Source organism: Asterias rubens, chromosome 7 (assembly GCF_902459465.1).
Source record: "Asterias rubens chromosome 7, eAstRub1.3, whole genome shotgun sequence".
NCBI lineage: Eukaryota > Metazoa > Echinodermata > Asteroidea > Forcipulatida > Asteriidae > Asterias > Asterias rubens.
In genome coordinates this window covers 17,072,099-17,097,491 of record NC_047068.1, presented here as the reverse complement: position 1 = coordinate 17,097,491, position 25,393 = coordinate 17,072,099, and the positions used below count along the sequence as shown (strand labels likewise).

Genomic DNA, 25,393 nt, shown 5'->3' with positions numbered 1-25,393 from the left:
AACATAAAAAAAAAAAAATAGTTCTGAATAACCCCTGGTTTAATGTTGGAAAGCATTAAGTTTATCATAAAAAGTTTTTTTTTAACAAAATGCTATACACACTATACAAGTTAGACAAATAGGGCAAAATATCAACACAATTTACAAACAATAGAAATACTTATTAAAAGCTACTTTTACTGGGAATTTGTCCTGGAAAAAAAATAAAACGAAAAAAAAAAAAAAAAAGGAAGAAAGTTTGAAGATAGAAAAAAAGGTGAATACTGATCTATATTTGAATGATTGCAGCACTGAACGTCAATTCAAACAAACATGTTGCCATGATTTATTGGTTGTACTCACACACTTTAAGATCATTAACGAGAGGATTTCTTGCGCATTTTTGTGGTGACCACTGTCAACAGAGGGCTCCCTTCATGCAGTTGGTGCAGAGATGTATATTGAGAGAGTTGCAATATGAAGGAACCACATTTTTGGGGGGATCAAGATGATGCCATATCGGTCCAAACCATAGAGCTATATTATAAGAACTAGATGCGCACTAGCCTAGTAAACCGGCCTGGCGTGCAGTCATTTTGTAAGTTGAAAACAAAATCGAATAAAAAGTGTGTGTTTATCCTACACACACCAACGTGTACTTCATATTCAGCGCACATACAACGTTCAACTTAAAATGGCTCACATATCTCCTTGCGGTCCTGTAGCGTTACACACGCAGAATTACCAGTGAACCTTGTAGTTCTTACAACTCTATGGTCCCAATGCAGCACAACCCAAATGTCTAGTCAGGCACCCTGTCTGCGCACCAGGGTTTTTTTAACCGGAAATGGCACTAAATTGCAAGTTGTCGCAACTATCTCAATACACAGCTCAGAGTTGGTGACCGTTTATTATTGGACTGTCTGATAAACACTGGATTATTTCTCATTCAGTTCATGTCCCATTTTTCACTTGAAACCATGACCAATTTCACAAAGCGGATTAGCAGAAAATATTGCCTTAGCAAACTACTTTTGTTGAGCGAAAATTGAGTTGGGAACCAGTGGCAACAATGTCAACTTCATGAAATTTTGGCTGATAACCTGATCCAGGAAGTTTTTGTGGTTACAGGTGATATCGATTTTTATTAAAAAGTCATCACTTGCTGCACAATTTAAGCATTCAGTATGCTATGCAAAATCGCTGGACGAATTCGTTCCCTGCGAGTTCACAGCTCTCTTTAGCTTAGCAAACAATTGACCTGCCCTGCCTACCAGCTAGGCCCAATACAACAAAACTATTGAGCCGAAAATGTGCTTAGGAAATTTTCTGCCAAGAAAAAATAGACAGAAACCATACACATAACATAGAATTTGAGCTAGTAACCTGCTCCTACTAAGCAAGTTTTTTTTTCAATGGTAAGCATTTTTTGTGCTTTGCAGATGATGAAATTGGGTATATGGCAAAATGTCCTAGATCTGCTCAAGTGTTAAAATAGGTTTTCAAAACAATTGCGCAAAAATAGGTTTTCAAAACAATTGCGTTTATCAGAATAGGGCTACCAGCAAAAAATAAATAAAAAATTGCATAAGTGTTGTCTGCTTACATCCTGGTATCCTGCTTATTTTTGCTTAGCAGAAAATTAGAAGGAATTTCTTCATCAACTCTATGAAATTGGACCCGGCATGAAAAAGGACCTGTATAGCCGATCTCAAAGTAAATATTACTTTTTCAAAAAAGACGACTTACTTCTGTAAATTTGTTACAAACTTTGTCCCCTTTTTTTTGAGTGAAGCTGTTTAGAGTGCAAGAACCTTTTCAACCCACAGTTAAGGTTTTGTTGGCTGACGAGGTGTCATCAATGCTTTGAGCGCAGCAACTTTAACGTGTCCATTCAACTCTTGACATGAATTGAAAGACATTTACAATCCAATGCTGTGCCTTCATGATCAAGTCGGAATTTGGTATATCGCTGACACCGAAGTCTGATTTTGGTAATTGATATTCAACTAAGTACCACACACATTGCAGCGTGGATTGATAACACCATATGGTATTACTTTCCAACTGACGTCTCTGACAGACACAAACCACATAAAGAACTCTTTGGGTAAATGTGTTTTTAAATTTGTAATCTTTTTCACGAAATTATGTCAGTCGCTGGTTTTTAGAAAAGGCAGTCAGGCAAACGCTTAGCTCAGGCAAAACTTCATAATCAGGTTTTTAAATGGTATGGTGTTCGGTTAATTATAATGAGCATGACATTATTTCAAGAAATATCGGGTTGTCTTAGCCAAGCCTTTTAATTGTTTAAAACCCCATGTCAATGGCAAAAACAGGAGGCATTCTTCCTTTGCAAGAATTTCCAACAACACTCTTGCAACACCCACCCCCAGCACAAGGCAACAATATCAAGTTAACAAAAAAAACTATGGTCAAATATATATCTGTTTAAATCAACATTGCTTTCTGTGATGAGTCAAGTCTTTTTTCCTCCTTCATTCTATAACAATAATTATCACTCGTCCCAACGGACCTGACATTACCTGATTTTTTCCTCTTTTTACAGAAGTATCGGGCAAAAAACACTTCCCTGCTTTAAAACTTTTTAGTTTTTTTATTATTTTTTTTGTTTTAAATAGAAAAACTGGTATTTTTCTGTAAAATTATGCCAAGATAAAAGGTACCTACACTCGGAGATCTGATCGCTCTCTGTATACATAGTCATAGTGGCCATCATCACAAGTTTAAAGGTGACGTAAGAGTGAGGAGAGTCGTCCATATCTGTGATGGGTTATCGTTTGCTATAATTCCCGGTCTTCTAAGTAGCGATACTCGAACGTAAAGCCTTCCTTCTTCCGCTGGCCCCACTTTTCATAGTCAAAGTAGATGTATGTTCCCTTTAAGGTAAAGAGTGGAAAAGAAAAATTCAGTGATCTTGTCTGCAAATCAAATCAGTAACTGTTTCATACACCGAACGGTTGCTAGCAACTGGTTTAAATCCCTTCAGTAAAATAGTTCTAGAATGAAAAATACATATTGCACAGCCAGTTTTCAGAATGAAAAATTTGAAAAAGAGGGCTCTTAAAGACACAACCCTGGACACTATTGGTAATTGTCAAAGATCAGTCTTCTCACTTGGTGTATCTCAACATATGCATAAAATAACAAACCTGTGAAAATTTGAGCTCGATCGGTCGTCGAAGTTGCGAGAAAGAAAAAACACTCTTGTCACACGAAGTTGTGCGCTTTCAGAAGCTTGATTTCGAGACCTCAAATTCTAAATTCCTCGAAAACTACATTACTTCAGAGGGAGCCGTTTCTCACAATGATTTATACTATCAACAGCTTCCGATTACTTGTACCAAGTAGGGTTTTATGCTTATAATTATTTTGACTAATTACCAATAGTGTCCACTGCTTTTAAGCGGGTACTATTTTGAACTATTTTGGGGATCGCTATTTGAAGAAAACAAACAAATTAACAATTTTATCACTAAAAGTGTTGGTGATTGAAAGGGTTAAAATGGCTTTGAATCTTTAAGATATGTAGGTAGACAGTTCCAGAGGCGGGGGCAATGTTAGAGAAGGCGCTATCAATATAAGTGGCAAGGCGAGTTCGGGAAAGGAACAGAATGCTCCCTGATGACCTCAGAGAACAGTTTAAACACTAACATTGGTGGAAACACTACTTTAATTGCCGCATTGTCAGTCTAATCATCAGAACAAATAATTTATCCATGAAATAATTTTATAAATTTGATAATAAAGTTGATCCCCACTATCATATAGTCAACAAGTGTAGTAATTATGAACAGTACGTCAACACCAATGACCAGCAGTGACCCCTACTGAAGCTTGGCTCAAGGCAAAGGTCAATTTAGAGAGCAATAAGTCTTCACACAAGATCCTCTAATAACTAGTAAGAATTTAGGAATCAAAGATTGTTTGTTACAATGTGACTTGACCATCAAGCATGAAAACTCTTGATTGTTGTACATCATCACAGAGTGTTTTCTGTCTGCAGGAAAGGGAAGCCAGAGCAGATACAGAGGGGAGTTCTACGCTGGGGCATGCCTGCAACTGTGCACAGAACTAACTGTGCATTTGTATGTATTATGTGTATGCATTCACTTACCAGCTCATACTCATCTGTGATCGTCTTGGGTTCTTCATGCCGTTGAAACCACATCATATACTTGGTGTGGAATCTCCACGATTGCCTCTTCAATGCTTTTGCAGCAAGATATTGAGCTTTTGTTCCCTGTAAAAAGTGTTAAAAATAGTAATAGTTATTGCACATTTCTAAATGAAACCAAGTATGCGTTGTATAAGTGAACTTAATCACTGTAGCTCGAGCTGAGAAAATTTTGAGATCAAAGTAATGTTGCACAATTTTGAAGCAAAGAAACATTGTCACAGTTTATGTTACTTTTTAGCATCAAAATGCTAGATGCCATGGTCTTACATCACACATTCTTTGCTATCTACCTTCTTGTTACAATGTGACTTGACCATCAAGCATGAAAACCCTTGATTGTCAAATATCATCACAGAGTGTTTTCTGTCTGCAGGAAAGGGAAGCCAGAGCAGATACAGTGTGGAATTCTGCGCTGGGGCATGCCTGCAGCCTACAATAATCTAAACAAAACAAAATTTAAACAAGTTTTCACTTCTACATACCTCTTGATAATAGAAGATGAAGAAAAGTGCTTCCGTTGACAACCTCTGGAATAAATCTAAGGAGTCCATGTGAGATGGCATGACTTGACTGTGGTATGGCGGTGTCGGACATTGGTTGCGTGGAAGGTAATTCCTGTTCAGAGTAAAATAGCACAGAATGTGTGACTACCGGTATTAACCCCTTTAGTGACCATTTATCTGTGTATAATGATCACAAAACGCCCTGATATTGCTTCTAATTAGGCCTACTACTAATATTTATTTCTTTAATCAAATACTGTCAGAAAAATTTAAACAGAAGTAACAAAAAAACTAATGATTAAGCTTTGTGTTTAGAAATTGAGATACTATGTTAACATACTACATTGTTCACTTGAAAAATAAATGTACAGTAAAAACTAAGAAGCAAAATCACGACAAGAAACAAGGAAAAACCAAAGCTAACTCTCTAAGCCTGTAGGCCTAATATAAATAATAGAAACATAACAATACAAACTCAGCCAATAGACAATTGGCTATAAAATACAAGAGGTAAGAGAAATAAACAAGTGAGGGGAGAGGTTACTAGCACAATACACCCTTTGGCCAACAACCCTCAGAGTCTGGCCATTAGTGCTGGGCGAATAGTGAAATTTTGATATTCGGATACCGCTGGCCAACTATCCGAAATTAACCGGATATTCGAATAGTTTTTTTTTGCCACTAGAGGGCGCTATTAAACAAATAATAATAATAATAATATAAAATAAAAAAAGTTTGCCGCTAGAGGGCGCTGTTCGTTTGTGAATGAGATCTTATGGGCGGATTGATATTAGTGTCACTCGGTTCATTCATAAAAATAACCGGATCTAATTTAAAGATGGCGATTTGCTTTTTCTTTTGATCGTGATTGACTCTACGTGAAGGAAAACTTTCGTAATCTTTGAACAAATTACGTCAGAAATGTCATTGTTTTAACTCTTCACGGAGGTGAGTATAGTTAAATACTTAATTTATGCTGTTTTATGCTGTCTTAATAGAAGTTTCATAAGGATTCAGACAAAACATTCCTATCAGTTGTCGCCCGACGTCCGTGGATATTAGGATATTAAAAGAATATCCGGTTACTTGGTTGTAATTACAGAACTATCCGGTTTATAAATAGGTATTCGCGCCCTATGCGGATATCCGGTTAAGAAAAAAAAGGCATTCGCGGTTACGGATAGGAAAACCTATTCGCCATTAACCAGATATTCTAATAATTCGCCCAGGCCTACTGGCCATTATAACAAACAAATAAACAAACAAACAACTGGCTGCAAACAAACAACTGCAATATCATACAAACAGTAGAATTCAATATGGAGATATATATTAGCAAAAATCTTTGGAATAAATATGCCTTTAGCGGCATTTAAAAACACGACTTGAATATCATAAACACCCAAAGCTTCCAGCAAAGCTAACCAGCACATCAATGAAGAAAAGATTAACAATATACTTTGGCAACAAAATACATTAATAAAAATCAAGATGTAAACATTGGCTAGAATAAAGCATGACAATAACTGAAATTTGAAAGGAAATTGAAAGTTTAATTTATAAATTTGGACATGGTATAGTTGTTGAAAACAGAGAACATTCTGCCAGTGGTGGATGGAGAATCCCAAGTTCCGGGTTGGTCTTCCGGCAGCAACCACTGTGGGCAGAACCCTGAAAGAATATAACTATAGTCATAAAAGTAAAGCCCTAGGCACAATTTCATAAAGCCTTTAAAGATAAAAGCTTGCTAAGCCCAGAAAAAAAAAATAAAAATAAAGAAACAGAAAATGGTTACCAGCCCAATTAAAATGTTGCAACAGGTGCCCACTCATTTTTTGCAAGGCAATAAAATTTGCTTAGCAGTGTTTTCTGCTAAACAGCTTTATGACATTGGGCCCAGAGTTAATTAGGTCAGGGGAATGGTCCAATTCGTATACATGTAGGTCTGCTCAGCCCAACATCTTGTCATGGGGCGCAGGGACTTAGCGAATTCAAATGTGTGATTGAAAGTCTGGTTGACCTTACCGTAATCTCTCCGAGTCTGATGGATGAGGCAGATGGTGAAATGCAGATTCCATCATTGTCTGTTGGTACAGATGGTCCTTGGTCATTATAGCGGGGCCGAGGGGCGCTACACCCAATGATGGGGGTATGATAGCCTCTTGCAGTAAGGGCGAAGAGCTGGGCTCTGTCTGCGAAGTACTTTCGTAAATTACTGCAAGGAATAAGAAGCAACAAATAGTATTACTACAAATGTCAACCCCTCTCGAATTGAAACATTTGGGGGAGGTTTTGTTCCCAAATTCTTGGGTTTTTAAATTCTGGTTCCGATTTTATATTTTTATATTTCTGTCCAAGCTGTGTAAGCGAAGAATACCTCGTAACATGGAGTACACAGGCGCACAAGCGAAAATGTGCTAACCTGAGAAATATATTTAAGCATAGAATTCCCTGCTTTCGTAAGCACCATTTCTTTGATTACTGTTAGCAACTTTGGAAAGAGCGGGGTGGGGCGGTGGGTGTTGATGGGATTTAGCAGGGGCTACATGGAGTGGCCAATGATTCTTACCTCTGTTTTCAACCGTGAAATCCTTCAAGTCTTTTTCTTCTTCATTCTTGATTGTTTCCTGAGCAAGATCAAGTTTACAAATATTAAATTATTGTAAACTAGGTAGGGTTTCAAACTTGACAGTTTTAGTGTTGAACAAAGATAAAGTGACTAGAGCGGAACTTGAACCTGTGACCTGTGAATCAATGTGCCGGCACTATACAAACTTCAGGAGCTATCTAGCAGCAATGCTGTGTTTGAAAAGAGTACACCAGAGGAAGTAGGTCGAATTAGGAGGGCATTTTGGTACAGGCCACTTGTGGATGCCTCAGACTCTGCACAGTTTAGCAGCTCTGTAAAGTTGGCACCAGAGCATCAGGCCTGGAATTTAATATTTTAGAAAGCAAGGTCATTTTCAATTTGCAAAATCACTTTCATTGGACAATCTTTTTGTCTATGACAGGCCCGATACTCACGGAGGCATTGAAGGCGAATGCCTCCATGCCCCCTGATCATTGCTTTGGTGACCTTGAAATGCTACAGTAGAAATTTACAATTTCCCCATTGCAGCACCCTTTACCAAGGAGAAAATGCCTTGGTGCCCTTGCCCAATCAAATACGAAGTATACAGGCCTCTATTGGAAAATGATTGGTTAAAACTAGGAGGGTTATTCTTGAGGAAAAGTGCAATTGTGAGAATAGAAAGTGAGAAGTAAGGACTACGTACATGAGGTACCCCGCCACAAGGTATTAGCCGTTGGGGGACTGAGGACAAGTCTAAGTGACACACTCTTGGGAGTTCACACTGAGAGACCTGAGGACCAACGGAAGAAATAGCACAACAATAAAACAGGTCCCAATTACATAGAGCTGACAAATTTTGCTCAAAAAAGTATGTGCTTAGCAAAAAATAAGCAGGAAACCAGTCAGAAATTGTGCATGGATTTGGTGTTTTGACTGGTAACCTTATTCTGGTGACAAATTTGTTGTGCTTTTTTGTGCTTAAGCAGCTCTACGAAAAAGGGCCCTGGTCAGAATCCACATCTAATCAACACAAAATAATCCAGAATAGACTGTGCAAGTCTCACATGCATCCAAAATGAGAAAAACAACTGGTACGAAGACTAATTTTTGAATGAAATCAAATGATCTTTTGAAATTCTTTTTATACGAAAATTGTGAATATATAAATAGCTATTTGATGTAAATCCAATGTCAATTTTTAGATTATAAAGTTTAACAAAAACTTGGGACAGGGCAACTTGCTCCCAAATTTGTTTGACAGCATACACCGAAAGACAGCATACACCGACAGCATACACCGAAACAAACAAATTATCCACAATACATTACTTTAAACGTCAGTTCACAATATCACATAACATGCACAAATAAATGATAGAAATGACCCCCACACCCTCCAAATCACAATGTAGTGGCACGAAAAAGCAAACGAAATAAATGAAATAACTTGACATTACCCCCCCCCCCCCCCAACAAAATCCATCACGAAACAACATCAAATTGTAGTTAAAAAAAAAAAAAAAAACACCAGTAAACAAACAACAAAAACATAAGCAAGTGGCAGGGGTTTGTGATCATAATACAGGCAATACTTGTACAACAAATGCCAAGTCTCAAGATTTCGGAAAAATAATATGGCTGAAACAGGTTTAGACAAGCCGGATAATGTTCTAGTGACTACAAGTTTGAGCAGCTTAATGCCTCTTGATCCAGGCCTGGAATTTTATCTTTGAAAGGGCAAGGCCATTTTCATTTTGCAAAGGGCACTTCTATTGGAAAATCTTACAAGTCAATGGGACTACTCAGCGCCTTGAGTACCTTGTTTGGTACATACGTGAAACTTTTGAAGGGGCACCCAGGCCAAGACAGGGGGCAACGAAGGTCCGTGGCCTGCGTCTAATTCCAGGCCTCTTGATCCTTCCTCGAATATGATTTCTTAACAACTGACACCTCTTGTTAATGTGTGATGTCACAATTAAATAACGGTTAAGTTATATAACCAGTCTAACATCGTCACATTGTTTTCTGTCTGCAGGGTAAGGAAGCCAGGGCAGACACAGTGGGGAGTTCTGCCCTGGGGCAAGTCTGCACTTGAGGTAACAATCGGCCAGAACATAGTCTGACAAAACTTTAAGGCACTGGACACTATTGGTAATTACTCAAAACATATTATCAAAAAAAATTACTTGGTAAGAGCAATGGAGAGCTGTTGAAAACAGAAAACATTGTGAGAAACAGCTCCCTCTGAAGTTTTTGAGAAAGAGTTAATTTCTCTTTTTTAAAGTTTTTGTATAGGCATCTGAAAGCACACAAAATTGTGCAACACTAGAGGTGCTTTTCCTTCCATTATTTTCTTGCAAATTGGACGACCAACTGAGCCTAAATTTTCACAGGTTTGTTATTAAATGCATGTCAGGTTACGCCAAGTGAGAACTTTGACAATCACCAAAGGTATCCAGTGCCTTTAAACCAGAATGAATACACTGGTAAAGGGCATGCATAAACCGATTAAACAATCAACGCCTTTGCTTTGCAGTGATGATCAATGTAAGTATTAGTAGTTAGTTGTGCTTAAAACATTAAAAGAGTTTCCAAGTCTAATTTGTGTTTTCTAGGAACAAATAATTTCAAATGACAAGGATCTATGCGAGAGTTATATAAAACAAACATTGAATGCATTTCGTTCAAGAATATTTGCTGAATACAATCAACCCGTAAAAATCTGGCTTTTCCATTTTACTTGGCTTCGCCTTTTCGATTAAAAAGTCCAGATTTCACCAAATGCTTTCATTGATTAAATATCTCAGAAAACCGAACTTAATCACCGTATAAGCCAAGAACCCAATGGAGAGAAGACAATGATTATGAGTGACTATGTTCTGCAACAACACATTAACAAAATGCATTCAATATTTGTATTATATCTGACTCAAACGGTGATGCAGACATCAGGGTCCAATTTCATAGAGGTGCTAAGCACGAAAATTTGCTTAGCATGAAACTTCTTCCTTGATAAAAACAGGATTACCAACCAAACTTCCATTTGTTACGTGTTGCTTGTTACTGGTATTCAGCTGTTGTTTGCTTATCCTGACAATCACGAGGAAATTTGGTTGGTAATCCCGTTTTTACCATGGCAAAACATTTCATGCTAAGCAATTTTTTGTGCTTAGCAGCGCTATGAAATTGGGCCCTGTATTAAGTTGTTGCTGGAATCAAGACCAATGGACACTCACCTCTTTATTAACTTTTGGACTAAGTGGACCATTTGTCATAGGTTCCGATGGATTGGGTGTCGGTACGTTCGGTGCTGGTTGTGACGTTGGCACTCTTTCTACGGGCTCGGAGACGGGTGTTTGCAATGGTTTCTGCGGCTGCACTTGTTGCTGCTGCTGAAGTTGTTGCTGCTGCTGTTGTTGTTGCTGCTGCTGTTGTTGTTGCTGCTGTTGCTGCTGTTGTTGTTGTTGTTGTTGTTGCGTGACCTGGACAGGCGTTGGGGCTGTTGAGAGTGTGGAAGCAGCTACCGTTGGAGCAGCTTGGCTTGGGATGCTATTGGAGGCGAGGGTTTGCTCTATGTGGTCGATGGAGTTTTCCAGAGATGACATGTTAAATGCTGAAAGACAACAACAAACTTTTTTGTTTAGCCATAACCAAAATGAAACTACAAGAGCACCGGACTCATGCTCTTGTGTTTCTGATCAGCCGAGTGTGGGTTCGAGTCCCGTTCATGACAGTTTCATCCTTGAGCAAGATGCTTTAGTAAGATTGCTATGTCCTTAGAATGTGACATTAAGCTGTAGGTACTGTGTACAAAAAATTGATCGTGCACGTAAAAGATTCTGGAGCGCTTATCATGGAAGACTAGATAGTACGAGATATTTTGCTTTTCATACAAATTTGAAACTTTACACTGAGAAAATCATCTTCAAGATGTCATGAAATATTTGTTTGTTTGTTACAATGCGACTTGACCATCAAACATGAAAACCCTTGATTGTCATACATCTGTTTGCAGGAAAGGGAAGCCAGAGCAGATACAGGTGGGAGTTCTGCGCTGGGGCATGCCTGCAACCTACAATAATACTGAGATTTGAAAACAAAACCCTATTGAGAATCTCTTGAATGGTGGACAGACTTTGACAATACCTGGGAGGGGCCCGTTGAGGTCTGGTCTCGGCTGCTGGGTGTTGTTGTTATGTAGCTGTGTTGTTGGCTGTGTGTGGGACGGCTGATGTACCGGCGGCTGAGAGATAATTCTTACTTGCCCTGTTGAACCTTCATGTCAAAGAATTTCAGAAAACAAAATTCAAAATAAATTCACTGAAGATAAAAAACTTCATCTTAGCTGCTTTTACCCTCCTACTCTTGGTGACATTATCCAGCGAGTAGACCCATCATTTGTAACCATACAATTGCACAGGTTTTGTATGGTGGCACGACACTAAACAAAACTAACTGTTTACTTGTGTGTGCTGTTTCAATGCACTCGACTGGCATTTATGACCAATTAGCCCAAACCATGCCTTCGATGCTCTCTATGTCCACCAAGGAAGGGTATAAAAGGCAGTTCAGCATTGAATATGTTCATAAGTCTGAAGAAGCTTCTACCTTAGGAGTGAAACCTTACAAAAATAAAATTAAATAAAATAAAAAATAAAAAAATGAGATTTGGAAAATGAGCCTCTTATGATTATCAACAATCCAGAAGAACTTATTAAATGATAGACTGGCATAGTTTATCTATCATTCAAAACCAAATTGGCTGATGTAAACTGGCCAGACAGTAGGAGGTTTAATCTCATAATGTGGGCCTAGAGGGTATACAAATCATATATATTGGTAGATGAAACTTAGCGGAAGCAAATCAAGCCAGGAATTGTGTGTATTTACATGAAAGAACTTCAATCCAGTTTCTTTGCCTGGCACCTTCTTGTTACAATGTGACTTGACCATCAAGCATGAGAACCCTTGATTGTCGTACATCATCACAGAGTGTTTTCTGTTTGCAGGAAAGGGAAGCCAGAGCAGATACAGAGGGGAGTTCTGCGCTGGGGCATGCCTGCAACCTACAATGTATCTCCTTGTAGTTTTGTAAAAACATTTTCATGATAATGAAAACATCCCAACATCTGAAAAATTTTCAACCTTTATGATGGCGATTTGATGACGCCAATAAAGGGGCACCAAGGCAAATACCAGGGGCAACAGAGGCCATGGGAGAAAATATAAAGAGGCGTTTTGTGTTACCTTGTGAGCTGCTGGAATTCTGTTGTGCCCCTGCTGCTACTGCATACGCAGGACCTGACGGCGGTTGTGCTATTGCATGTTGTGTTGACGACACCGGTAAGCTGTGGAAAATATCGTTTACCCGAATCCCTGGGTCAGCACTGGAAAATATACAGCACTTAAAACATCAAAAATCTACAATGTCTGCTACATTTTGAGTGTTTTGCCTCCAAGATGGAAGGGAACAATCATGTAGCCGGGAATTTCAGTTAGTCAATGGTGGTTTGACAGAGGAAGTCTTTAGCCCGGTTCATACTTCCTGAGAATGTGAAACGAATTTTGACGTCACAAACTTGCAACGACTAATTTGTTACAGTTGAACTGTGTTCAGCTCCTGCGAAACAGCCAGGTGACGTCAAAATTCGCTTTGCATTCACAGGAAGTACATGTATGAGTCAGGATTCTTCAAATTAGCTTGTTACAATGTGACTTGACTTGTAAATATTGGAAAATGAAATTCTAACAGAAACAAATCAAGCCAGGAATTGTGTGTATTCACACTCAATAACGGAACTTCAATCCACATTCTTTGCCTTCAACCTTCTTGTTACAATGTGAGTTGACCTTCAAGCATAAAAACCCTTGATTGTCGTACATCATCACAGAGTGTTTTCTGTCTGCAGGAAAGGGAAGCCAGAGCAGATACAGTTGGAAGTTCTGCGCTGGGGCATGCCTGCAACCCAAAATGGTTTTGCCTTTGGGGTTTGTAAAAATAGTCTAATGTTTTTATTAATCTAGGTACTACCGGAGTGAAAACAAATTCATTTATTGAAAAATAACACAAAACATATTTTAAAAAACTTTAAAAAAAAGAAAAAAAAAAAAAAAAAAAAGTCAATAATTTGACTATAATAGTCAAGTTTTAAAAAAAGTTAATAAAGATAAAATGACAAAAAAGTATTGGCAGTAGCTGACTGCTACTTTTTAAATTCATTATGAAATAAAACAGTATCATATTTGCTCAAATGAGACTATTACTTTCGGAACAAATGAGTAAAAAAAAGTGGCAGTCGGATACATACATTTTTCCTGCAAAAAAAGAAGTAATTTTCAACCTTTTCCAAAATAATAAATGTTATTACGTCTCTCCAAACAACCCTGCAATAATAAGTTTGTATACAATTGCATTGATTACCTTCATTATTCAAATCAGTTCTTCCCCATGGTGTTTTTTGAACTCATGCAACTAAATGTTGCATCCTAAACACAGTGCATCATTCAAGTCATAACCCCAGACTCCCTAATACCAATTGCACTAACTAAATACAGTCAGAGAACCAGACTATTAAAGGAAGTGAGCCCTCTATTGGCCACCACAGGCTCAACTTAATTAAAGGTGATAGTTATTTTTTTAAAGGAAAATAAAATACACTTCGAAAAATTTGCCAAATTAATTTTTTTTTAAAGAAAAATTTGACCTTTGTTTAAAATTTGCAATAAATGAAAAGTTGTAGAAAAAAAATAACTGCAGTCAAGGCAACAAGTTCAAAACTGACTTCCAAAACCTCTTTTTTTTCACAATTTGAACTTTCAAAAATTACTCCATATTAAAATCAGGGCCCAATTTCATAGCTCTGCTTACCACAATTAAAGAGTCTGCGCATATGGAAGCAGGGAATTCCGCACTTACACATATTTCACAGACTAGCAGGGAATTTTTGATTGTGGGCATGCGTACTCTACGTTAATAGCCATTCTTTAATAACAAAGCTAGCGCAGAAATTCTGTGCTTGCACAGTAAGCTGAGAATGGTGATCCTACATGTACACCAAGAATTCAGCTGTTAGCAGGGCCATGAAATTGGGCCCAAGCTTGAAGTGAATTCTTTAACATAACCACCCATTGGAGTTATGTCAACACTGGTAGTAAAAGTCATATTTCATTGTCTTCTACGAACAAACTTTGCAGACAGAGGCCAGCTCTTCGCCCTTATTGCAAGAGGCTATTAGACTAAATACGGAACCAGAGAAAATAAGGAAGGGAGCCCTCCACATCCATTGGCCACTAGAGGCTCAACTCAGTTGAAGGTGAAAGTTACTTTTTTTAAGGAAAATATAAAACGGTGAACATTTGCCAAGAAGACACTAATGGAATGTTCCATTGGGTAAAGCAATGTAACATTTGTTGTCTTATTCCTTGCAGTAATTTACAAAAGTACTTCGCAGACAGAGCCCAGCTCGTCACCCTTATTGCAAGAGGCTATCATACCCCCCATCGCTGGGTGTATCGGGTGGTGTATTGTAATATAATTAAATAGTGAACCAGAATTTTACATCAAACGTCCCAACTCACCTGTTTGTTTTACTGAGACTACTCTTGTTCGTGACGGACTGATTTATTGTCGTAACCCCTGATGGCACACTGACGTTGGTTGCACTCGTTGGTGTCGATGCTGCTCTGACTATTATCGGCCGATTCGACGACTGCGATGATGATGAAGATGTTGACGTTGCACTTTTGCCCCCCTTCCTTGGTGATGACGATGACTGTGGGTAAAAGGAAAGATCAAAATAACATTTAGGGTGTCATGGCCGAGTGGTTAAGAGCATCGAGTTCAAGTTCTGGTGGCTAGGTTAACGTCATCAGATTTTGGGTTAGAATCTCGGTCATGACACTCCTGTCCTGCAAGATGCTTTACAATAACTGCTTTACTTCACCAAGGGGTATAAATGTGTACCTGCAAGGGTAGAGGTTGTCATGTATGAAAGAACCGAGGCATTTCCTCTATGAGGACACTGTTCCTCAACACCTTGTACATGGCGCTATGTTTACAGGCTCTCCACACTTCAAATAGAAATCAAGAGTTTTAGTCTATAGTCTTTCTAATACCTGAAATAGGATAGACCTTTATCATGGTGCGGCCACCTTAACCAAACAGAGGCTGGAAGGAAAAATAGTCGGGTTCCTACAATGAATATTAGCATTCATTACTGTCATTGGATACAGGAAACATGACCAAGATGGAGGCAGCATGATGGGGCCCGATTTCCTAAAGCTGTTTAGAAGAAAATTCTGCTTGACACATTTCTGTGCTAAGCAAAAATTTAGTGGGACACCACTCATGACAATGTAACTTGATGTAGTTTTTACTTGTAACCCGTTAATGTTAAGCAATTCTTTTCCGGGCTTAGCAATTTTTTGTGATCACAGCACTATAACAAAAGAGGACTACTCACTTCACTATCCGTGGATCTCGTTCTCTTCTTTACTTCGTCATCGATCTTATCTTTGGAATGGTTTGAGCCTGGGCTTGGTAATAACGTCGGTGAAATACTGACGGGCGTGTCCCCAGAGGTATTGGTCATTACATCATCATCTGGTGAGGTGGCCAATAACTGACTACTCACTGTCAAAGAAAAATGAAACACAAATGATGATAATATTAATAAAAAGTAAGAATAAAGAACGATTTATAAACATAAAGAAATAGCAGAATGATTCTGCCTCAAGGTGCTGTATAAGTGACAAAACAAAAGTCTGGACTAAACAAATTTATATAAAGCAAGGTATCACACAGACACACAGTAAAAGTAATTAAAGAAACTAGATAATACAGAAAACTGACAAAAAGTTACAATATTAAACAACCTGTTTAAAAAGATGAGACTTGAAAAAAGTTGAAAGCAATGTAAAAAATACTATATGGAAAGGATAGCGGTAACACCATGTAATGACTATCTCTAAATGAGTTGAGGTAGTTCTGAAAAGAACTGTTGGGTTCAACTCGACGCTTCGATCAGTATGCTCTAATCGTCTTTCGAAGAAGATCAGAGCATACTAATCGAAACGTTGAGTTGAAACCAACAGTTCGTTTCAGAACCACCCAAACTCATTTAGACTAATTTCCTTAATAACTTACATTCATCTTCGATGTCAAGGTCATCATAGACAAACTCATTCTCTTCAAAGTCTGGTTCTTGCGACGAGTCGATGTAATACTCTACATCATCCTTAATCTTTTTGATCTAGGAGACAGGATACCAGATCGACATGTTTTTAAGCATCTCTTGATCATGGACAGGGTTGTAGCTTGACCAATTTTTAAATGCAATAAATATCCAAGTCCATCAAGGGTGAGCGGATTAACAAAATGATTTATGTCTAATTAAGGGGCCATTATTGCTGAAGTGGGGCCAGGTTTCGTGATTTTTCTTATTATGGGGCCATGCAATAAGTTAAATGGCCTTTTGGCTGTGTTCATTCTCTGTGACATGTGATACTCCTTATCAATAAGTTGATTGCAATAAAGCGTCATCGACCGCCATCTTTGATGTATTAACAAGGGAAAAGTGCACGCGCAGCGCGAACACGCGTGCACTTTTCCCATGTTAATACATCAAAGATGGCAGACGATGACAAGTACTGCCATCCATCTATAGCTGTGTCTCAGATCAATGCAAAGTGGACAATATTTTTTAATTTGTGCTTGGCGGGCACAATGTATTTTGCTCAGAGTGCTGGGCAAAAATTGTGAGTCCTGGGCAGGCCCGCCCAGCACTGCCCACTGCGGCTACAACACTGATCATGAATGGTACGTATGTTTCCAAGTGGTAACAAAAAGCAACTAAAAGAGCACTTGTCCAATATACTGAAAACAATTCCATCCACTTCTCTACAGAAACTACATGAAGGTACTAAATGTATTATACAGGATTAGAAGAGCTGACAAAATAATTGCAGACAGTGTAATAATAATAAACCTGTGACTCATGCAAGTCAGGAGAAAATATTGAAAAAACCATGCCTGATTTTCAGCATGTTAACACATTGTCCTTAATTTTGGATGTAACGACCGAAATCAGTTGTTGCTTTTTTTTGTTTAGGTTTTCAGAAACAGTTTCCTTGAATATGATTTCATTTCAGAGGGACATTTTTCACAGAAGAAAATAGATTTGTTATTTGCTTCACCAATAAGCTCTTAGACTGTAAGTACACAATTTTGTTTATCCTCATCAATCCTGGATAGTATCGATAACAGTCAAATCCAGCCAAATATTCACAATTCCATAATAAAAACCCGGAACTACATATTGGATTTGGTCAAGTTACTAGGATAGAAAATTTCCTCGGCTGTTCACACTGGACTTAAAAATGGTAAAGTTTTCAGTTTGCTCAGTTACTTTACCCCCCCCAAATAGTCCAATGTGAACGCGCCTAAAGGGTACATGTATGTCTTAAGCACTCATAGATGCCTTACAAGATAGTGAGGTCCACTGACCTGATCAATTTCTATCGTACTGTTATCCAGCATCCTCATTAGCGTTTCTAGCTTGTTGATGTGAAACCTGTGTTTTTCTAACCACATTTGAAGCTCCTCTACTCTGTCTTGCTTCTGAAAAGAGGAAATATGAAACCCACAAATACGTCAACAAATAGCTACAAGATCTAACTTGGTTCAATACATCAATCATCAATCAATCATAATGTTTATATGGCGCCATATTCCAACCATCATTGCCCATGGCGCGATACAGTAAGCTCCGTTAACAGGTGAGATTTGAGTGATGTCTTGAAAATGTATTGTACACGATTGTCTGATGTTGTTAAGAAGACTGTTCCATATCTTGTGAGACAAAACAGAAAAAGGCGCGGTCATCCCAACTAGTAACTGTGTTTGCTTCTAGGAATGAACAATGCAGATAAAGCAGTCATGCTCTGAGGTCTGCAGGATCTCACTTGTTGGTAGAACCCAGAAAAAAATAAGAAAAAAAATACGGAGACTGGCTTTTACCATTGCTGTTCAAATAAGCTTCTCATCACACATCGTTAAATTCCATTAACATCCATCTTATTCACTTTTCATAATTTTTTCTTCTTAATGTAGGCGAATGAAATCTAACAGAAACAGATCAAGCCAGGAATTGCATCTATTTACACTCAACGAAAGAACTTCAATCCAGATTCAGTGCCTTCTACCTTCTTGTTACAATGTGACTTGACCATCAAGCATGAGAACCCTTGATTGTCGAATATCATCACAGAGTGTTTTCTGTCTGCAGGAAAGGGAAGCCAGAGCAGATACAGAGGGGAGTTCTGCGCTGGGGCATGCCTGCAACTGTGCACAGAACAAACTGTGTATGTATACTGTGTGGATGCATTCACCGCACGATATCAGGCCTGATGCTTCGTTTTAAAAAGGCAATGCCACCAAGGCGTTTTCTCAACGAGGAAACTACACTTTTTTAGTAGAACATTTCAGGAGCACCAAGGCAATGGCCAGGGGCAACGGAGGCAATGGAAGTATCAAACCCGATTAAAATTCGAGGCTTGGATAAATAAAATGTTAACAAAATTGATTTTATAATACAGACATTTATATTACGCAGTGACCTATATAAATATATTCTACTGCGCATTACAAGGAATACAAAAAAATGCAGAGAAAAAATGATTTTGACTTACATCTGCTGGGACTTTCCTTTTCTTGGAGTTGGACAAGATGCTTTCAAGTTCACTTTCAAATTGATCCACTTGGATATTGAGCGACTCGATGCAGTGCGCTAACCACATTGTGATGTCATCTTTCTCTTTCTGGGCGGGGTCAATCTTCGTGGCTAACCCAAGCCCCTCCTTAGAGTACGCTTTTGTTTTCGTCTCCCGCTCCACAACTTTGAATCTTTCCATTTGCTGCACAGAGTACAAGAGATATAAATAAGTTGTCATCATGATAGTAATAATAACAACTAGTTCTTAAATAGCGCATTTTACAATGACCGTATCAATGCGCTTTACAGTAACAACAACAGTCCCGTGGTTACACTGTAGAACTTGCAAGTACAAGGTTGTGGGATCGAATCCCTTAAGCTAACTGCTAATTTAACAATGACTGGAAGTATTTTCATCTAGTTGCTGATGTTAAATGATCAAACGGTAGGTGGATTTCTCTCACTTTCGTGGGCAAGTTGGTATAACAATTGTTTTTATTGCAAAACGGTAGGTGGGTTTCTCTTACTTTCGGAGGCAAGTTGGTATAACAATTGTTTTTATTGCAAAAAATAGTTGATGGCCGATGGTTGTTGCATTGTCATTTAGTCTTTGAGAATGACTCTGCTAGGGTCGAAACGCCAGGCCATAAACTTTTGTTTGCATTTATACCTAATATCCTTTTAGTTGGTAAATTGTTTTCAATAGTTAATTCTATTTCCTCAATTGTTTTTATTGGTAAATCACATCTAACAATACATTTTACACTCAACAAACAAACTTCAATCCAGATTCTTTGCCTTCTATCTTCTTGTTACAATATGACTTGACCATCAAGCATGAAAACCCTTGATTGTTGTACATCATCACAGAGTGTTTTCTGTCTGCAGGAAAGGGAAGCCAGAGCAGATGGGGAATTCTGCGCTGGGGCATGCCTGTAAATGTGCACAGAACTAACTGTGTATATATATTCACTGCCTGGTATCATGCCTAATGCTTTATCTAGTTACTGAGTCACATTTTGTTAATTTGTGCTATTCCTAATCATAGAGGTTGAACCAATGTTGTGCTAGAGAAATTGTTTTGTGCCGTCTTGGCGTTTATATCCCCTTGTGGGAGTTTGCAGAGGTTCCCTTGACAGGGAGATCATCCAAATAAACAATTGGAAAAACAAGCAAACAAACAACCAAGCAAACCTATTAGGTGCCACAGATTGACCGTTTCAATGGACCGTTCCGGCTTTCCACTAAGCTCCGCCCACCGCGCACGTGAGCAAGACACGTGTACAAGCACTCCCAATGACATTCTCACGATTCTGCCGCGCATGCCAAATATACGCGCACGCATGACCGAGTTTGTCCGACCACAATCATTGCTGTGATTGGTCAAAATGGGTGAACGCGCACAATTTGATTGACAGGCCGGATCGGTCCATTCAGCATGCATACATGGCAAAGGCTGAACTTCCAACTGTTTTGTCCAGAATAGAACCCAGTTTTTAAAAAACATGGGGAGAACCTCAACTGTAATATAGCATTACTAATTGTTTTGAAATGCTGATTTTTGCTTTTCAGATCAACTTACCGTCTCTATGAGTTTCCTGTTTTCTAGCAGCGTTCTCTTGTCTTTAATTTCATTTGATGCAGCCCATGTTTTAATCTGGTCTCGTAGCCGCTGTTAAAACAATAATTAATGCATACAATAAACACCTTAGCATCTTGAAACTAATGGATGCAAATAACGCTAAATATCATGTTGCAGGTTGGCATAGTTTTATCTACCATTGAAAAAGCCACAGAAGCTGATGTTAAATGATCAAACGAAGGAACTTCAATCCAGATTCGTTGCCTTCTACCTTCTTGTTACAATGTGACTTGACCATCAAGCATGAAAACCCTTGATTATCGTACAACGTCACTGAGTGTTTTTTTTTTTGCAGGAAAGGGAAGCCAGAGCAGATACAGTGGGTAGTTCTACGCTGGGGCATGCCTGCAACTGTGCACAGAACAAACTGTGTATTATGTACTGTGGGATATGCATTCACTGCATGATGTCAGGTCTGAAACTTCGTTTTTGGGCACAATTATCATGACTGTGAGTCGGAACTACACTCTGCTACTGACATAACCAGCCGTCGATTTCACAAAGAGTTAGGACTCGTCGTATCTCGAGTAAGGACGAGTAACTCGTCCTAACTTAGGATTAATCTTAAGGTCTGCATGCTACAGTGCAGGGTTGGGACTCGTCCTAAGTTATAAGATTAATCCTAAGTTAGGAAGAGTTTTAGTCCATTGAACTAGAAGAAAGTAAGAAATAAATTTTCCAGGACTCTTACCTGTAGTTTCTTGATCTCCTTCTTGAGATCCGCCTCATACTTCTCCTTCTGATTACTGTTGGTTGCATTATGAACCTGCACATACACAAACAAATTATTGCAAGGAGTGCACGTAAGAATCAATGTTTTAAATGACTTTCAATGAATTCTTGCCTTGGTAAGACATGTAAATCAACTTGTCTTTGCATTCTACCTTCTTGTTACAATGTGACTTGACCATCAAGCATGAAAACCCTTGATTGCTGTACATCGTCACAGGTTGTTTTCTGTTTGCAGGAAAGGGAAGCCAGAGCAGATACAGTGGGGATTTCTGCGCTGGGGCATGCCTGCAACTGTGCACAGAACTAACTGTGTATGTTGTATACGGTGTGGATGCATTCATCGACGATATTAGGCATGATGCTTTGTTTCTGAAAGGGCAATCACCCTTGTTGCCTCAGTGAAGTGTTCAGCCCGAATTAATGGATTCCCATAAACTGGTCATGTAGTATGTAACCAACTTAATAAAAACATGTTTTTCCTGAACAGACTCGATGTACAGGCCTGATAACTACATTTTGAAATGGGAAGGGCACCAAGGTGGCCTCTCCTTGAACAAGGGCACCTCTAAAAGGAAACTGTAAATTTCAATCGGAATATTACAAAGAGTACTAAAAGACAATGACCTGGGGCAAAGGAGGCATTTGCCTCTGCTACATATCAGCCTGGTCGACATGCCCCCCCCCCTGAGTTAAATTTATTTGAACCTGAAGAAAAAGGCTCACCTTTTGCCAAATGTCTTCAAAAGTCTCCACTCCTTCAGTCACCTTCTTCAAGCACCTTTCAATTTCACCTGATCAACACAAAAATACATCATTGCAAGATTAATAAAACAAAATTAGAATTTAAAACTTGGAAAACCTTTAAGTCTTTGGGAAACTTTTGAAGGCCATTATGACCTCCATGTAAATCAAGGTCTGTTTCCACATTACCAAACACAAAACCAATACACAAGGTTTGTCTACTATCGCTGGATGTTCATGTTCCCTATTTTTGTCTATAAACTACCTGCAATTGAATGTGCACCTTTATTCATCATATTTTTCATAAACCAAAAATATTTTCTAAACAATGACTTCCTCAAACCTTCTAACAAAGATGGATAACACCTAAATCCGAAGAGCGATACAGTATTTGAAAGATCAAAATCAGATTACTGCTAATGGTTTTACACATGTCAAACATTGCTCGCCTCTTGTAAAGTTGGTTGACTTTATGTACAACACGACATTATCAGCGGAGAGCATGCTCAAGTGTAGGGGATGCTATATTAATTTCTGTCCAATGAGGGCCGAGAGTTAACGACATGGCAGGAAAGAGGAAACATTAATTACTGTCGATGATGTTCAGCTGCAAGTGCAAAACACTGGCACGATATATTTAGACACAACTGTTTACTTGGGGAGGCAGAAATGTTTCGTCTATGAAATTAAAGGAACACGTTGCCTTGGATCGGTCGAGTTCTGTAACCATTTGTTATAAAATCGACATGGTTACAAAGATGTTGTAAAAGTAGAATACAATGATCTACACAAATATGCCTCAAAATTGCGTGGTTTTTGTTTTACCTCGTCAACATTTATGGGAGTAAAAAATTTGACTCCCATAAATGGCCGACCGTGTTAGTTCGCGGCGTAAATTGAAAACCGTGCAATTTTGAGTGATAATTGTGTGGATCATTATAATCTACTTTTAAAACATCTTTCTAACCATATGCATTTTATAACAAACGGTTACAAATGCTTTTCAAAGACCAACTCGTCCGATCCAAGGCAACGTGTTTCTTTAAAGGCGTGGCTTTTCGTGGCCGAGCGGTCACGCACACTCAAGCTCTCGTGGTTCTGTTCAGCAGAGTCTGGGTTTGAACTTGCATCCTTTAAAAGCCAGACACTAAAACCAATATTACTTCGGATGGGACGTACATTTGTAAAGGGGTAGGGCCTAGGTCATTTGTGTTGTTAAATAAATACACAGTACAATCGTGAAGAGAAAGGGTTAGCACCTGTGTTTCTGGTATGGTCAGCATTTCCATGCCTACAACTGACCCTGCTGCCCATGTGACCATGAGAAGGGGGTGTTGGTGCAGTATCCATCAAGACAAGACATTACAACTATGGCACATGTAGTTTCTTGACTTAGGTTTTGGGCAATTTACTTTCAATGAAGAGAATCTACAATCCAGTGTCCAAGGTCTGAAAGATGGATCTCAACTCTCAAGCCAGCTCTGCTCTCGTTCATTGCTACCTAATTCAGCTCCAAGCATGCCAATGCATCTAAAAACTCTAGTTTCATCCATTGTTGAAATACAATGTATCATTAGGCTTCCTTGTTGCGAGACTGGGATTTGAAAAACCTGCACTCATTCAGAAAACTTTGTGCCCAGCTAAATATGTGTAGTTCACAAAGATAGTGTTACATCAAGATAACCTGGCATCATGGTCAAATGAACATCAATTGTGAAAATTGGCCTATTGTGAGTTTTTAAAGTCACACTGTCGCTTGCTGCTTAGTCCACATGCGAGGTGGCACACCCAACAGACTTGCATAGCAAATTCTCATTGTTTACGTAGTTCTGAGCTGAGAACAATGAATTTACCAGTCTGCTGCCACCAAGTTTACCAAAAGTCTCACACATCACTACTGCAACCAACCCCTACACTTCCTAATCCATCATCCGCGTCGATAAACATCATGGAGCCATCGATGCTTATCAAGTGCTTGTCAGATCCATAAATTTCCATAAAATGACAAAAAAACGACCACCAAATTCTCAGTTAATATGCTATCCACAAATCAGAGCCCTACGGTAAGTGCAAGAAGGGGGGGGGGGGGATATTGTAAAATTATTTCACCCTTTGGGAGACGAAGTGCCAAGAAATGGAGGGAGTCAAGCGCATTGCCATTGGAACTACCTATGGGTATAGAGAAGTTCTGCTTTGTTCTTCAATCTTACAAGTTACAAACAACAGACAATATTTCTTTATTATAACCAGTGAATGAGTTCACTTCCTACAGGAATAGAAATGTGTGTACTTTTAATGTCAAGTAACGGCTTTAACTTCCTGGGATATTAGTATGATATATTAAATATTATTTATTAACTAACATAAGGGATGTCAGACAACTCGTCCATCGGAAAACTCAACAACTCGGACAATTCGATGGTTGAGACAGCTCAACTGTTCGGACAACTCAACGGTTCAGACAACTCGACTTTGTCTTTGACTTGAGACTACTCGACGGATGGCCAAGACAAGTCGACGGTTGGACCTCCATTATTGACATGTTAACACAAATTTCCTGTAAATCCTCACCCTAACCCAACCCTTACCTTACCCTAAATCTTTGTAAGCAAGTAAAAATAAATTTAATTTTGAAAAGTAAATAAAATTTGCAGTGAGGAAAAACTGACAAAAAAAGAGCTCAACAATTCAGTTTTTCAAAACAATTTTACACATTTTAAATTATACACCTCCTACCTATACAATTTAAACATCATTTAACTCAGGTCCTACAGGTAAATGCAATTTTAATAAGTAAAAAACAAAACACAATTTTCATATCTGTTAAATCACATTCACAGTCACAACAGAGACCCGCAGTGCGCCCTCTTCCTTTAATTTTGTTCACGAACGTTGACGAAATTTTTTCAATTTTGACCAACTTTAAACCCCACTATCAGCAAATATTCTCACCTTGTAACTTCCTTTTATCACCCATTGTGTTACACCAGCCTCAGTGTGACAGTTCTGGCCATTAATGTGGTATTCTGGGTGTAGGTTTAAGGTCTTTCAATGAAGTTTATATGTCTGTTTTTCTGCGGTTTTACATCGGGGGTTCATTACAGCAAAGATGGCGGCGGACTGTATCACTCACGATTTCAATCAAATTTACATCAAAAAAGTAGTTCTAAATAACAAGATGCACTCTAAGTATAATATAAACTGCTCTCTAAGGCTCGAATTAGTTCACATATTATTCTTAAATTTGCAATAATTTACATTTGTCTATGTTTCCATTCCTTATTCCCTTATTAAAAATGCAATTTTGTTAGC

At 38.6% G+C, this 25,393-nt stretch overlaps 1 protein-coding gene across 5 annotated transcripts; it reads right to left on the bottom strand.

Annotated features, from left to right (window-relative positions):
- Positions 1-25,190, bottom strand: LOC117292526 (CCR4-NOT transcription complex subunit 3-like). Of its 5 annotated transcripts, none has more exons than XM_033774602.1 (18): positions 25,034-25,190; positions 22,064-22,131; positions 21,300-21,374; positions 20,549-20,638; positions 18,944-19,168; positions 17,739-17,873; positions 16,401-16,506; positions 15,718-15,887; positions 14,834-15,027; positions 12,503-12,642; positions 11,402-11,530; positions 10,492-10,868; positions 7,959-8,045; positions 7,253-7,310; positions 6,709-6,898; positions 4,663-4,795; positions 4,118-4,243; positions 1-2,879 (listed from the first exon to the last, which is right to left on the bottom strand). In XM_033774602.1, the coding sequence occupies exons 1-18, from the start codon at positions 25,056-25,058 to the stop codon at positions 2,784-2,786; spliced, it is 2,424 nt and encodes an 807-aa protein (XP_033630493.1). In that variant the 5' UTR covers positions 25,059-25,190; the 3' UTR covers positions 1-2,783. The 5 variants fall into 5 exon arrangements, with proteins under 5 accessions (XP_033630493.1, XP_033630495.1, XP_033630494.1 ...); XM_033774604.1 differs by having other exon boundaries at positions 12,503-12,603; XM_033774603.1 differs by having other exon boundaries at positions 17,760-17,873.
- Positions 25,191-25,393: the final 203 nt, after the last annotated feature.